The sequence below is a fragment of the Macrobrachium rosenbergii genome, chromosome 13, assembly GCF_040412425.1.
Source record: "Macrobrachium rosenbergii isolate ZJJX-2024 chromosome 13, ASM4041242v1, whole genome shotgun sequence".
NCBI lineage: Eukaryota > Metazoa > Arthropoda > Malacostraca > Decapoda > Palaemonidae > Macrobrachium > Macrobrachium rosenbergii.
This window is the reverse complement of record NC_089753.1, coordinates 50,061,929-50,076,928: the sequence shown is the minus strand read 5'-3', so window position 1 is coordinate 50,076,928 and position 15,000 is coordinate 50,061,929. Positions and strand designations below refer to the sequence as shown.

Here is a 15,000-nt window from a genome sequence, read left to right as displayed (position 1 = left end):
ACACGGCTTTAATAACAAGTAACAACATTTACCAGTGGTACAATCAGCCGACAGGAAAAAAGAAGGAAACAATAGTAATAAGAAGAAGTAGGTAAAAGAGAGATTCCTCAGAAGAATGTAAACATTGCATTTTTAACCAATGCTCGAAGATACTGCTCTGAAGAGCTCGATACTTGCCAACTTACTTTACTTACCAAGTCCATTGTGTTAACCAGTGATAGAATATTATCTTTGCAGTTTTTTTTTTTACAAGATTTGGAGATATATAAGAACTTCTGAGGGTATTTCTGTACGTCCAGTGAATATAAATGAACTGGTTTGTTGTTTGGGAAAATTACCTTACAAAGAGAAACATCCACAGTTATGAAACTATATATATATATATACACACATTTGTTATGTATATGTACGTATATATACACACTATATACTACTTATATAAATTATATATATTTGTATATATACATATATATATATGTATATATATATATATATATATATATATATATATATATATATATATTAAAATTAGAATTATACGGAGATGTCGAAACTGTACGATTCTTAATAATTCTCTGTATAATTTTAAAAAAATATATCCGTACACTTACATGCCTGTGGATGTATATCTGCAATTAAGACTCATTCTTCTAAGACTATCTTATTAAAAAAAGTTATGTATTATTATTTGTTCTAAAATTAACATCTTTAAAAAGAAGTTATGTGCAAAGCAATATTCTATCACTGGTCATCGGAAAATTGGTAACAGCCATTCCAGATTCCACTGACTGAGGATCACTACTACTGCAGCTGTCTCTAAATTACTGGAAAAACAGGACACTGAGAAGGAGGAGGAGGGATTGCTATATCCACTGACTGCTTCGGTCTATATCTACTGCTGTTGCTGCTATAACAAACACACACGCACACACGCGCGCACGCACGCACGCACACCGAAGTTGACATTGAAGGGTATGACTACTTTTCACTCTTTGGGTGGGGCGGGGGTGGGGACTACAACCATTTGCAAAGTCACTGGGAATGGTATCAGCTGTATTGCGGTGCTAAATATTATTATTATTATTATTATTATTATTATTATTATTATTATTATTATTATTATTATAAGAAAAAACCCTAGTGGGAATTGTTTTATATTTTCCGTCTGTTATTTTTATCTGCTACAATATAGGCTATATTGTTTTATATATATATATATATATATATATATATATATATATATATATATATATATATATATATATATACATACATACATACACATATACATATGTATAAACTATTTACCAGACAGAATATAGATCCACTAATGCGTCTTTTTCTCCTTTTATCGAGTAGAAAATGGTTGTTCATAGAATATTATTATTATTATTATTATTATTATTATTATTATTATTATTAAACACTTTAGTGGAATCTGTTTCAGTTTTCATACTGTTTTATATGTATATACAGTATATATAAAACAGTAAGAAAATTGAAACAAAACCACCAAAGGGTTTTTCTAATAATAATAATAATACATTGTTTACAAATACTATTCGGACATTACTGTAAAAATGTGTATACATCAGACACAAAATAGACCCACTAATGGGTGTTTTAATCGTATTATCAGCTGTTAAGTGGTTGTTATTATTATTATTATTATTATTATTATTATTATTATTATTATTATTATTATTATTATTATTATTATTATTATGGGGATTTGCGTTCCAATATAACTGACAGAAAGTTGATATACTACTGGGCTTTTTTCCCCTTATATCAATAGGATAACGATTGTTCACAGGTTATTATCATTGTTATTAGTTGATTAAACAATTCCTCAGCTATTTCATGGCGTTGCGAGTACGAGAATTTTTGCTGTTTTTTTTTTTATCTGTCAACATTATTATGTCTTTTAATTTCTTTTCTCTATTTCGTTAGGTTCATAAAACGGTCAATTGATTGCTTTTATCTGTCACAGGCCCTATGACAATATGAAAGGAAATCTGCGGATAAATAAATGAGGTATGTATGATTTCGGGACTGTGAAATCATACTCGTTTATATTGATGAAATTCTTATCAAATCAGACATGACGCATATGTGTCATGTTCTGAGCTCATGAACATTTGTGGCACGGTAAGGGTCTCAGGCAGGTAATTTTCTGAAACCTAATTTGAGGAGCAATATCATTTACTTAATGGATACATGGTGCATTGTACGAAGTATAATGCTTTTTTTTTCCTTGGAATTATGTCGAAAGTGCAAATATGGGATATTCCACGAAACAGGTCACATACTCTTGTGTATAATGGTATTAGTTTCTGAGTTTCCGCTATGAGCTTCCTGTGTCAGTTTTGCAAGATTTTGAAGGGCATTTGTATGAATTGAAGCCTGCAAGAATGCCTTTTATACGTAAAATCGTAAACTTTGCTTAAGGTAAAGCCTACAAGACCCCTCTTTTTAAACAAATGTGTAAAGTAAATTGTGAATTTCAGCAAGCTCATTAGGGAAAGTTTGGTAATCATTCATAACAATGAAGTCATTGTTTTATAGCAAGTTTTTTTGCTGGACTTTTTAAGGACTTTCCGAATAAAGTTTTATGGGTTTCTGCTGGCAAAGTAGATTTGCTTGCTTTATGTAACATCTCTTTTCTATTTGACGTAGTTATAAAGTTTAGACACTGAAAACAACGTATCATATTTTTAGTAATTCAGTCAGTTGCCTTGGTTACTTCAGCAAAGGAATTTATCACACTTTTTGGATACACTTGTCGCTACAAAAGCGTTAGACCCAAAAAGTGTGAAGAACTCGAGAAATTAATCGGCCGTTGAGGATATTACAATGATGTACGTAATTAGTAAAAATGACCAGGAGATTCTATATATATATATATATATATATATATATATATATATATATATATATATATATATATATATATATATATATATATATATATATATATATATATATATATATATATATATATATATATATATATATATATATATATATACTGTATATATGTATATACTAATAGTATTGCTGGCCACATTCATGCCGGAACTGTTTAAATTCAAATTGCAAGTAAGTCCACAACATCTGGTTTCCACTTATGTCTCTGCCCGTTTTCTATTCTATTTCCTTTTATGCCTGTTCACGTTTTCTATTCCGAATAGGAAAAAATGAAAGCAATTCTTACTTCCCAAAGGGCCTTCAGCCCTAATTATGAAGAATCGGTATTCCAGTATTTATCCATTGCGCTGATGTGCGTGTGTGTGTGTGTGTTTGTGTGTATACGAGAGAGAGAGAGAGAGATTTAACAAGTTTGAGTATGTGAGAGAGAGAGAGGGGGGGACGGGGGGGCATGTAAGTGTGTGTGGGCAGTCCCCAGTTAGCTACATCGAAATTCTTTCTAGCATATTGTGCGTGGATGATTCGCTTTTAAATTTATGATATATTTTTTTTTATCTCCTGGGGAATGGTCTGGGATAGAGTAAAGGATTCCGGCTGTAAATTATTTTGAGAGAGAGAGAGAGAGAGAGAAAGAGCAGTGTAGTGAAGGTTATTTTCTATTTTATTTTCAATGAAGGCAAAAATCAACAAGTAAAAAATGCGCCGAAGTTTCATTGACGCAATCGAATTTTCTGTACAGCCTGTGTTGTTTGGTACCTATGGGGGTACCAGAAGTACGATTATGGCTAACTTTAACCGTAAATAAAATAAAAAAAAACTTCTAAGGCTATAGGGTTGCAATTTGGTATGTTTGATGATCAGAGGGTGGATGATCAGCTTACTAATTTGCAGCCCTCTAGCCTCGGTAGTTTTTAAGATCTGAGGCGGACAGAAAAAGCGCAGACGGACAGACAAAGCCGCCACAATAGTTTTACAGAAAACTAAAAACCCACAGTCGATGACCAAACAAATTAACCAGTTGTGGAAATTCTAGAGTCCACTGTAGTTAACTACTTGCTTACTTAATATATATATATATACATATACATATAATATATATATATATTTATATATATATATATATATATATGTATATATATCATATATATGTAATTTATTGTAGAAAACCCAGTAAGAGAAAATGAATTTCCTTTTTAAATTTAACGAAATTTCTCTGCTCTTCGAGACAGCAAAGAAAGGAAATAGAAATTTTGAAAACGAAAGGAAAGGAAACAGAAAATAAGAAAGAGAAAAGAAAGGAAATAGAAAGTAAGAAAGAGAAAAGAAAGAGAACAGAAAAAAAGAGAAAAGAAAGGAGATAGAAAGTAAGAAAGAGAAAAGGAAAATAAGAAAGGGAAAAGAAAGGAAACAGAAAATGAGAAAGAAAAGAAAGGAAATAGAAAGTAAGAAAGGGAAAAGAAAGGAAACAGAAAATAAGAAAGGAAATAGAAAGTGAGAAAGAGAAAAGAAAGGAAACGGGAAACAAGAAAGAGAAAAGTGGGAACAAAATAAGAAAAGAGAAAAGTAATAGAAAATAAGAAAAAGTAAAGAAAGGAAACATAAATTAAAAAGAAAAAGAAAGGAAACAAGGAACAAAAAAGAAAATAGTAAGAGAAAGGAAAGGAAATAGAAAGTAAGAAAGTGAAAATAAAGGAAACAGAAAATAAGGAAAGAGAACAACCTAATAGTTGCTCATATGGACAACAGTGAGACACTTTCTTTTTTGCTTTCTTTTTTTTCTGGCCACTCGAGGAACATTTATTGCTTTCAAAGTCCAATCTAACTTTCTATTGCCTCATGCTCCGTTGCTCATCGGGTCCTTTTATGGGGTGGGGTGGCCGGCCAAATGCCCCCGTTGTCCGTCACAGCTGTCCCCCACTCAGCTGTTTGTGGGACACTTTTTTTTTTTTTTTTTAGAACGTTTAGTGTCTTGTTTGCTGCAAGTTGCTTTTAGCGATCCGTAAGATTATTATTATTATTATTATTATTATTATTATTATTATTATTATTATTATTATTATTATTTGAGAAACTAATCCACAGTTATCTATGGGTACAAATACATTTAAAAATAAATCTATACGGAGAGCTTTCTGGAATCTGTTCGATTCCCCTTTGAGACTGAAAAGGGAATGGAACAGATTCCATAAAGCTGTCTGTATGGATTTATTTTTAAATATATTTTTACCCTTAAATAACTGTGGATTAGTTTTCAAATTATATATATATATATATATATATATATATATATATATATATATATATATATATATATATATATATATATATTTGACTGCAGTTACATATGTTTAATTCGTTGATGCTTATATTGCATGTTATTAGCGCATGACCCGTGCAAACCACTTACAATTATCTGGTGCAATTACGTATTAGGTCTATCTTTAGAAATTGTTTTCAATAACAATCGTATCTTTAAAGCTTTTGCACATAATCATTTGAAGCTGCCTGTTACAATAGAGCAATGATCTCACCTATGACAATACTTTACACAGAATCACAGGCGATATCAGGATAAAGAAACCCCTTCAGTTATGACGTAAATTTTAGATTATCTAGGAATCAATTGCTATCCCCATACCGAGTCCTGTTTTTTATTTGTGCTTGCAATTGCCTGTATGGCTTTTCATCATAATTAGTAACTACCCTTTTTTGACTCAGCCCCTCCAATCCCCGGTCACGGACGGAGAATAATATTTTCTAATTATTCCGAGAATGGGATGGAATTATTTAATTTAGTCGGTGGCTAATTTTAGGTCGGTATTTTGTAGCGATGGACGACTCGCGAATTGAGAGAGGTCAATGAACACCTTTATACAGAGGTCTAGTTAATATGTTCGTTCTGTTGGGAGTTTTAGGATGAGTAGCCGGAGATTTTGATATTCATTTGTCATATATTGGTTATCAAGTGTTTTCCAATAATGTATGTTGTCATTTACAGTATTGTAGCCAGTTAATTTTAAGATGTTATCTTGTTTAGGGAAGTTTCACTTGTATGTATATGTAGGCTATGTATGTATGTTTATATGCATGTATATATATATATATGTTAATATATACATACATATATATATATATATATATATATATATATATATATATATATATATATATATATATATATATATATATATATACATACATATGTATACATGTATATATATATATATATATATATATATATATATATATATATATATATATATAATATTTTTAAAGCAAATTTGACGAATTCGTTACAGGATCTCTGCTAAAAGGTTCGAGACAAGAGTCGTTGTGAGATAAAATAGTTCTATGATGTCGAAGGATTGTAGAGCCAACGCTCCTTTATAGAATTGAAGTGTAGAGGCAGAAGAGAGACAAGGAAAAATCTTTGGGATGAATAGCCTTTCAAATACATGTGTAATATTAGTATTTCAAAAGGTGACTATGTAGAGAAACGAAAGAAGAATGCACCAAAGTATTTCAAGGTGGTTTGGTTACGTAGGGAGAACGGGGTCATGACAGGATGGTGAAAAGTACGCACCATTAGGAAGTTTTGAGAGTAGGAAGGAGGAGAGAACGAAAATTGCTGGGTAGATAGTAGATGGTAGATGATGTGGAAGAACCAAATGAAGAAATGTGGGGGCCAGTATTGTCTCCATTGATTGATTATCCTCCTATTGTTGGTGGTGTGTGTGTATAATTATATATATATATATATATATATATATATATATATATATATATATATATATATATATATATATATATATATATATATATATATATATATATATATATATATATATATATATATATATATATCTTAATACGCAGTCACATGTAGAACAGAATAAGTTTCTGACTCCCTTGGGATCGAACCCAGGCCTTTCGATTGGAAGGCAAGGGCGCTACCAACTTCTTTTATGGCGTGAGTGTGGTGCGGTTGATAACGCCCATGCCTTTCATTTGGACGACCTGGGTTTTCAATCCTGATGTGAGCCAGAAATTTATATATAAATATATATATATATATATATATATATATATATATATATATATATATATATATATATATATATATATAAATATATATGTACATATATATGTATATATGTATATTTTATGTATATTTATATACATATTCATATATATATTATGTATATATATAAATAAATAATACTAGAGTTCAATGAAAGAAGTAATTCCCATCTATCCCCTCTGTTGTATTAATTAAAACGTAGTTTTCTGTCCTTTGTACAACGATGCACAGCTGATTCCGATCGCATTATCAGTGACTGTAAACAAAGCAGTTACACACACAAAGGAAGCAAAACACAACATGAAATGTCAAGGAATGGGATATGGTATTCTATGTTGGCAGTGAATTATGCTAACTGATAATTGGGTAGCCTCGAGACACAATCTTCAGTTTGGGAGGTTTCTATTGATAAAAAATTGACAGGCCAGAGCCCTTTTTTGGTCGGTCACTAAATGTTTCCAGACAGGATAATGCTTGTGTGCTTTGCCTTAAGACGTCTGTCAACATCCAGCAACTCTCTCTCTCTCTGTCTCTCTCTCTCTCTCTCTCTCTCTCTCTCTCTTTCTTTAAATCATGAGCTGAAATCCCTTATGGACAGAGTCAACAGACTATAAGCCCAAGAGGGCTCCCAAAGGGAAATCAGCGTGCAGAGAGAGAGAGAGAGAGAGAGAGAGAGAGAGAGAGAGAGAGAGAGAGAGAGAGAGAGAAAGAGCCGTTATGAGGAAAATTTGATACTTGGGGCATGGCTTGTCGCATATATAATATGAAGGTACTGTGTACCATTCATTGCTTGTTATTTTTAATACTGGGGCTACTCGAGGGTAGACAATTATCATGATAAATTACACATTCATTCGGGGAAGTCACTAAACATTTCTCCCCCCTGTGGACTTTTCCAATGTTCCTAAAATTGTCGCGTAAACATCAAGATACCAAACGACTTTTAACTTTAAGATTAATCTAGTAAACGACTTTTAACTTTTAAGATTATTCTCTGAACGAAATCTAACGTTCCTTGAACACTAATTACGTGAAAAAAAAGATATGAAAATCTGATGCATTTATTACCTTTTCGTTCATCTGTCTAAAAGCTTCGTTCGAACAATAAGCGACAATTACAGTCACAGTGGAAGAGTACTTACGGATACCACGACATTCTATCATGGGTATAATCCTAGCTATCGTGTTCCCATATAAATATATATATATATATAGTATATGATTTACTCAACGTCATCATCATGCCCTTACCATCTCTTAATGGGGCCTGCCATATCATCTCGTCTGTCCGGGAGTGAAAAAAGAAATGGAATTAACAGAACCACAGAACATGTGCATAAAAAATATTCAAGAGAAAATGATGGTGCAAATTGTTGCTTGCTGCTCTCTCCCCCTTTCTTTTTAAGTAAAAGTAAAATCATGCAGTAGTAGTTTAATATGGATAACAAAGAAAAGACATGAGCAAATGAAAAAACGACTTTTTTATTTGTTTTTGATTGGTTTTTGTATTTCTGAAAGCGTGGTCGGTTTTGTTGTTGTTCTGGCTGTGGAAGGCGTATTCTACTGGTATTATCAGGCTGTGTTGCGTTCTCTTAATTTCTGAGGAGGTTTTTTTTTTGGGGGCCATGTTCTGTAATGAAACTCGATAAGAAAAGTCCAATGTAATCTAATGAGAGTCAGTACAAAATCGAATTGAATGTTATGATCTGTCGGTCATTGATTTAGTCGCTGTTTAGGTTTATGAAACCGTAAAGATCTAATGATTTTATTCCTGAGGAGACTGAAAAGGTGTAAAAGATGTCACTTCATCTGAATTTAAATCTGTGATCATCTGAAGATCGTGGATGGCTTCAAGTCTGAGTCCTTTAACACCAGGAGAATCCAGCTTCTTCAAGTCCCGCTTTGTTTAATGTTGATGCTCTAAAATAATCTCGTGTTCTGGTAGGTCGTTTTTGCCTGCTAGAGGCTAGCAGGCTGTGTCTAGTGAACTGTGTACAGTAGGTGCCTAAACATTCTGTGGTGCCATGGAAGTTCATTTTGGATGATGAGGAGAGAGAAAAGCGTAGAGGAACCAACGGAAATAGAAATATACATGGTCTGGTGCTTTGGAAAGCTAAGTGAGGGGAAATAACGGTGAACATAAAACAGATAAATGCTTTGGGTGACTAGAGGACGAGACATGTGCAGAAAGATACCACATATATACGCCAAGCTTTATACGTTAATTTGAATACCGTGGTGCTTCTTGAAATGGGAAATGGTCAGATATACAATGAATTTCTTCTTCTCGATTTAAATCGTCTGTGTATTATCGTGTTCGTGATTTCCCATTAAAAAAAAAAACATTAAATTTGTAAGATTTTGTTCTAGTCAGGGCATAAGCGAGGGAAGAGACAAGTTAACTTTGACTTAACTTTCATTTAATTTGGTCACTAGGGAACTAATCTTTTATAATGATTCTAAGTCAGTTATGAATGTTTGATGACTGCTTATTAACTCTGGAAACTATGATACCTGTTCTTCCGCCTAAGCTACAGCTGTTTAAAAGATATCGCAGGCACTAGACTTGTTAGTAACTGGTAACTTTCATGTAAGGAAGCGAATGAGATTCATTTACATTAAGGCTGTACAGTAAGTTATTCAAGTCGTATGACCTCACAGTAAATATCTGCACGGTGTAGGATTTCCTCTTTTCATACTAGCCTATTGTAAGCTTTTATTTATATTTTCGTATACGCTTTAGCAGAATGAACAGAGGGCTTAGAGCAAAAGGAATTTTCGTTTGTAATTTTTGATAGTTTTATTGTATTTTATCGTGTCAAGTCCTCGTCTGGAGATGTGGAACATCAAGGGTAATACTGTATATACTGTAATACATTTGGCATTACGAATTGCCCGCAGAAAATTGTGTATTTAGTATATTGATTTTCGTGATCTCTTGTCTAGTTACGTGTGAAATTACTAAAAGCTTATGGCTATAAGATAATTGCTTCATTTATTCAGTAATAATTACAGTATTAGGAAAACATAGACAGGCTGAGACTATTACAATATTTATGTGATTGGCCAATGAACTTAAGTACTTTTAATTTAAAAGAAACCTCATCGGATGAAGGCAGTTGGTTTCCTCTACAGATTTTGTACACTCCGCAGAAAACATTAGGTGAGCGAGGTGGCTCATTATTGAGATTTGTATTTCGTTGGAATTATCCTCAGTTTGAGCTGTTATTAATCATGTTAATTATAGATTATCGACTATTTGAATGATTATCTGTCTTTTTTTCTTCTACCCAGGAAAATATTAGTTCTCTATCCCATAACTTATAACTTGACGACGGTAATATTTTTCGTGAGTTTGTAGGTGTTGATGGAACCCATAAATGCTAGAAAATAAATTCGGTGAATTTTTGTACTTTTATATTTGTTTTGTATGTATTCATGTTATTTGTTGTACATAATATATCAGTTACTGTAAATGTTAATGTGTATACTTGTTCGTACACAAATACATATACTTACACGTGCACACCCTTATACTTTCATATCTAAACATCATGGTAATATCCACCTTCTGACAATGCTAGTGATTCTACAGTTTCCTTAAGGCTTCACGTGACCTGACTTTTTAATGTCTTCTTTTCACGCTCTATTTTTTTCTGGCAAAGGTCAAAGATCAAAGTGTTGACAGACAACAAGTGAAGTTATTGTCAGCTCGCTGTACTGCTCTTGCTGACCTGTCAAATAGTGATGAAGCATTGAAGGATAAATATCTGTGACAGATTGGAGAAAAAAAAAACCATATTCTCAAGCACTTTAAATTCCTCTGTTTTTATTAAAGGTAAACTCGATTTTCAATAACCTAACTTAGTGAAGATGTTAGATTAAGTTAGCCTTATACCAGCAGTTTCTAAAAAGTAGCTAACTGCTTTCACTTATAATCACTTTCGGTGCTGTTGTTAGATTAAGTTAGCCCTATGCCAGCACAGGCTGTGCACTCAGGAGAACAGGAACCACTGTTTTTTTTTTTAAAAAGTAACTTTCTCCACTTATATGTGGGCTTTTAGATCTGCTTAGGCCCTTTATAAAAGAGAATTTTAAGTTGGAGGTTTCTCTCACGAAAGAAAAATATTGTTTTGGACTTCGGTATTTCAGACCGTTCTTGCATTTATGTACTTTTGATAATTTACTTGCATTTTTATCTATTTATTTATTAATTTGTTAATTTATCTTTGCTTCTAATAACTGATCTCTTTTTTTCTGTATTTCTTATTGTCTTCTGTAAGTTCTTGCAAATGAACACCTTATTCTTTGGAAGCTTGAATCTCAAGTCAGTGGCCCCTTTAGGCCTGTTCCATATGAATAGGGTTCGTCTTCTGAATAATAATAATAATAATAATAATAATAATAATAATAATAATAATAATGTAACTCAAAGGTCTTTTCACAAATCCCAGAACTTTGCTAGGTTCATTATGGTCAGTGTTTACAAAATCATTGCTTGTCTTCTTTTTTATGATCCTTGGTTGTCACAAACTGTCTCGGTTGCATTTAATTAATTGGTTCGAAAATAAAATTTTATTCCAATTAACTACTTCCATTTGCTCACAAGTTGAGAATGATTGAAAGCCATCACTGAAGGTCTCCAGCTTAGAGAGAGAGAGAAAATTTTGATCAACCGTACCATATTAAGTGAAGATCCTGCTAGGAGTTTCTTGAAACCGAAATTACTCCAATGAAAGCATTCAAGTGGCTTTGTGTGTTGGCTTTGCGTGTGTTAATTTTTTTTGCTATTTGTCATTTATTTGTTTTAGCCTCTGTACTTTCTGATATGTATACTACTTAAAGTATATTAGCGTTTTTCCGAGGATGTAAATTTAGTTGCCACGAAAGCGCCACCAGTCTTCACTGTTCTATATGTCCCTTAACATTCCTTCTTTAGAGTATTATGTATTTAATGCATAAGAATAAAACTCTAAGTCACGTTTATATTTATCTTTGAAATGGAAATAATCTAGAGTAACCCTTTGATGGAAGCTAAGGATAACCGTGAAAAATCTGACTTGTAAAGATGTACGTGTGGCTTGTAAAGAAGTACATTTGTCTTATCTCCTTTATAGCTATCAATCAGATACCCTGTGGCCTTCCAGTACAACTAACACTTGACTCTCACCCGCTGGTCCATTGCCCACTGGTGTGAAGTTTCTTAATGCAAATGTGACTCTGGCTTCAAGAGATGTTTAGTAAGGGTCCCATTTCTTAGCTCAAAACCAAAAAAATTCAGATCGAAATTTTTTCTTCCTTCGTCTCGCCAATTGTTCGCAGCAACATCAAGAATTCCTAATGATCTCTCATTGAAAATTATGTTTTTGGTTCTGTTTGTTTGTTTGTATGTCTGCTTGTCAGGAGGACTAGACAAAGTTTTGGGCAGAATTTCAGGAGAATTTGACCAAATAGGAGCTTTGCGACTTTCAGCAAGGGAATAGATTTTGGTAGAGATAGCACTGTAACATTTGGCTGGTTAAGGGACCTTTTTTAGATCGTGGGTTACGTAAAAATGGTCACCTACAATGTCATAATTCCTTTTGTAGGACTACATACTATATACTATATATTTTCTACAGTGGATGTTTCTAGATATGATGGTGGCTTCTCCTCATCATAATTCATCATAATTCTACAGTACACAATATATATATATATATATATATATATATATATATATATATATATATATATATATATATATATATATATATATATATATATATATATATATATATATATATATATATATATATATATATATATATACACATATATATATATATATGTGTGTGTGTGTATGTATGTATGTATGTATTTATATGATGATGAGTATTTGAATAATTATACACGATTAATATGCAGAAAACTTGCCATCACCAATACTCCTCGAGGCAAAGCCTAATTTTGTAAATCTGAATTAATGGCGTAAAGTTTACACAGTAAACTCTACAGTTTTTCATTTATTATTTACAGTGGTTAATTATCGCGTGCTTAGACCTTGGTATCCATACCCCAGCCTAAATAGGAAAAGAAAATAGAACAACTGGTATCTGACTTTCAGAAAGCAGTTGAATCATTGCCAGAGCCTCAAATAATATGATCATATACATAATATTGACAAGAGAAAGTGAGCAGAGATAGGCTTTGATGGTTCGTGTGTGCTAACAGAGTGAATGAAATAGCTTGGAGATATTGAATAATTATTTCACTGAGGTAGCTTTTGATTGAAGTAGCTTTGAGTATAAATAAGTTACGGATTTAGTTTGATTGACAACGTTGCTGTAGAAATATAGGAGGCCAGTGGAAATAAGATAGATGATGAATAGGTTCATGAATTGTTGAAGTATATCATCCAAGTCATTTCAGTTGATGTGTTTGTAAGAGTAAAGCAGTGGATAGTAGAAAATGATGAGTTGAGACGAAAAAATGACATACATAGTTAGAATTACTCTCATGACATAGAAATAAGTTGATATACAAGAATATAGTAGAAAAACATTTAGGTAAGTAAACATGAAAGGGAAAAGTAATATCTAGAGAACTGTAGAAGAGAATTACTCGTTCATCTACCAGAAAACCTAGAACTGATGTGAACAGAGAACAGATGGATTTTGGAGGACGTATGTGGAATTGACTTATAATCTTAGAGTGGAAGGGGAGCTGTATGTTCGCAATGGGATAAATACAGCAAGCTGAAAAAATGAAAGTAATCAAGAATTGGTAAGATAACGAGTTAATAGATGTTCCTGCAGGGACAGAGTTATTGCCTTGACGTTATTCAGAGGAAGGATTCCTGGACACTCTTAAAAACGTTAGTTTTAAAGTGAGAAGAGAATATTGCTCCTTTGTATTGGGAGACCTTCCTACACGTGACTATGTTAAAGGGAAGTTTTTTTTTTTTCTTTTAGTAAGTTATCCAAACGATAGGTAGAGGAAGTGTAATGCCTTTATAGGTAAAAATAAGGAATTGTACATCTAGTGTGTAAATCCTACGATGAAGTTAGGATGTTGTGTGTTCAGTTGTCATTGCCAACTTTTCAGATTACTCGCAGAATATGGCAGCTGGTCCGCTCTAGTCAGTAGGGAAGTGGCATTATTTGGGTGCTTGCTAGTATGTGAAGTTGAATGTAAACTTTTTGAGTCAAATGATTGGGATTTACTAATTACAAGAATATTACTATATATATATAATATATATATATATATATATATATATATATATATATATATATATATATATATATATATATATATATATATATATATATATATATATATATATATATATATACACATATAAACACACACATACACACACACGTGTGTGTGTGAATCATGAAATGGTGCATGACAATTAGGAAAGGTGTAACACGTCCAAAAGCAGCAGGAGAAGAATACTAGATATTGGTGCCAAGTTGTACGGTCAAAGACGGAAGCTCTTGTGATTGGAAAAGGTAATAACATTATTTTCCCCAGCAAGTCTTATTGGGGTTAGTAATAGAGAGATGATTAAAAGTAATGCTAAGGTTTTTCACTTGTCATACTGGGATAGTTGTAGACTGGAAATTATGAATTTATGTGGGAGAATCATTAGTAAATTCAAATAGAATTTTGGTGTATATACAATGTTTAAAAAAGTTAATTGCAGAGAATCTGTGAAAGGATTAACAGGGGGAAGCCTTGATGGTCAGATTATGTAAAGAAAATATTTGAAGAAAATTATCAGAGAAATTAGAATACAGTAAGACAAGTTCCCTATTCAACACTGAGTAATTGTTCCACTGTTTATAAGGTGACCAGACTAGAATGGAGTGTCTGTGTTGTTTCTTGCAATAACGTTTTTAGAGATTTGTGCTATATTTAGCAAAGTGATCAGTGGAACCTTGGGTGTTGATATGATCATCTACAAATTGACAATGATCAAAGGGACTTCAGGACAATAT

General features: G+C 32.3%; 1 protein-coding gene and 1 long non-coding RNA gene across 10 annotated transcripts in view; one reads left to right on the top strand and one right to left on the bottom strand.

The window, feature by feature from the left end:
* LOC136845294 (uncharacterized) overlaps window positions 1-15,000 on the top strand; it is a 676,812-nt gene that overhangs the window by 230,855 nt on the left and 430,957 nt on the right. The window lies entirely within an intron of this gene.
* LOC136845293 (toxin Tbo-IT2-like) overlaps window positions 1-15,000 on the bottom strand; it is a 335,465-nt gene that overhangs the window by 22,045 nt on the left and 298,420 nt on the right. For 4 of the 8 annotated variants that reach the window (XM_067115476.1, XM_067115472.1, XM_067115471.1 and 1 more), the window contains one exon: window positions 8,264-8,296. The exons of the other annotated variants lie outside the window; for them this stretch is intronic. In XM_067115476.1, coding sequence (XP_066971577.1) covers window positions 8,264-8,296 — 33 coding nt within the window. The remainder of the gene's footprint in view (window positions 1-8,263; window positions 8,297-15,000) is intronic. 8 annotated transcript variants of the gene reach the window in all.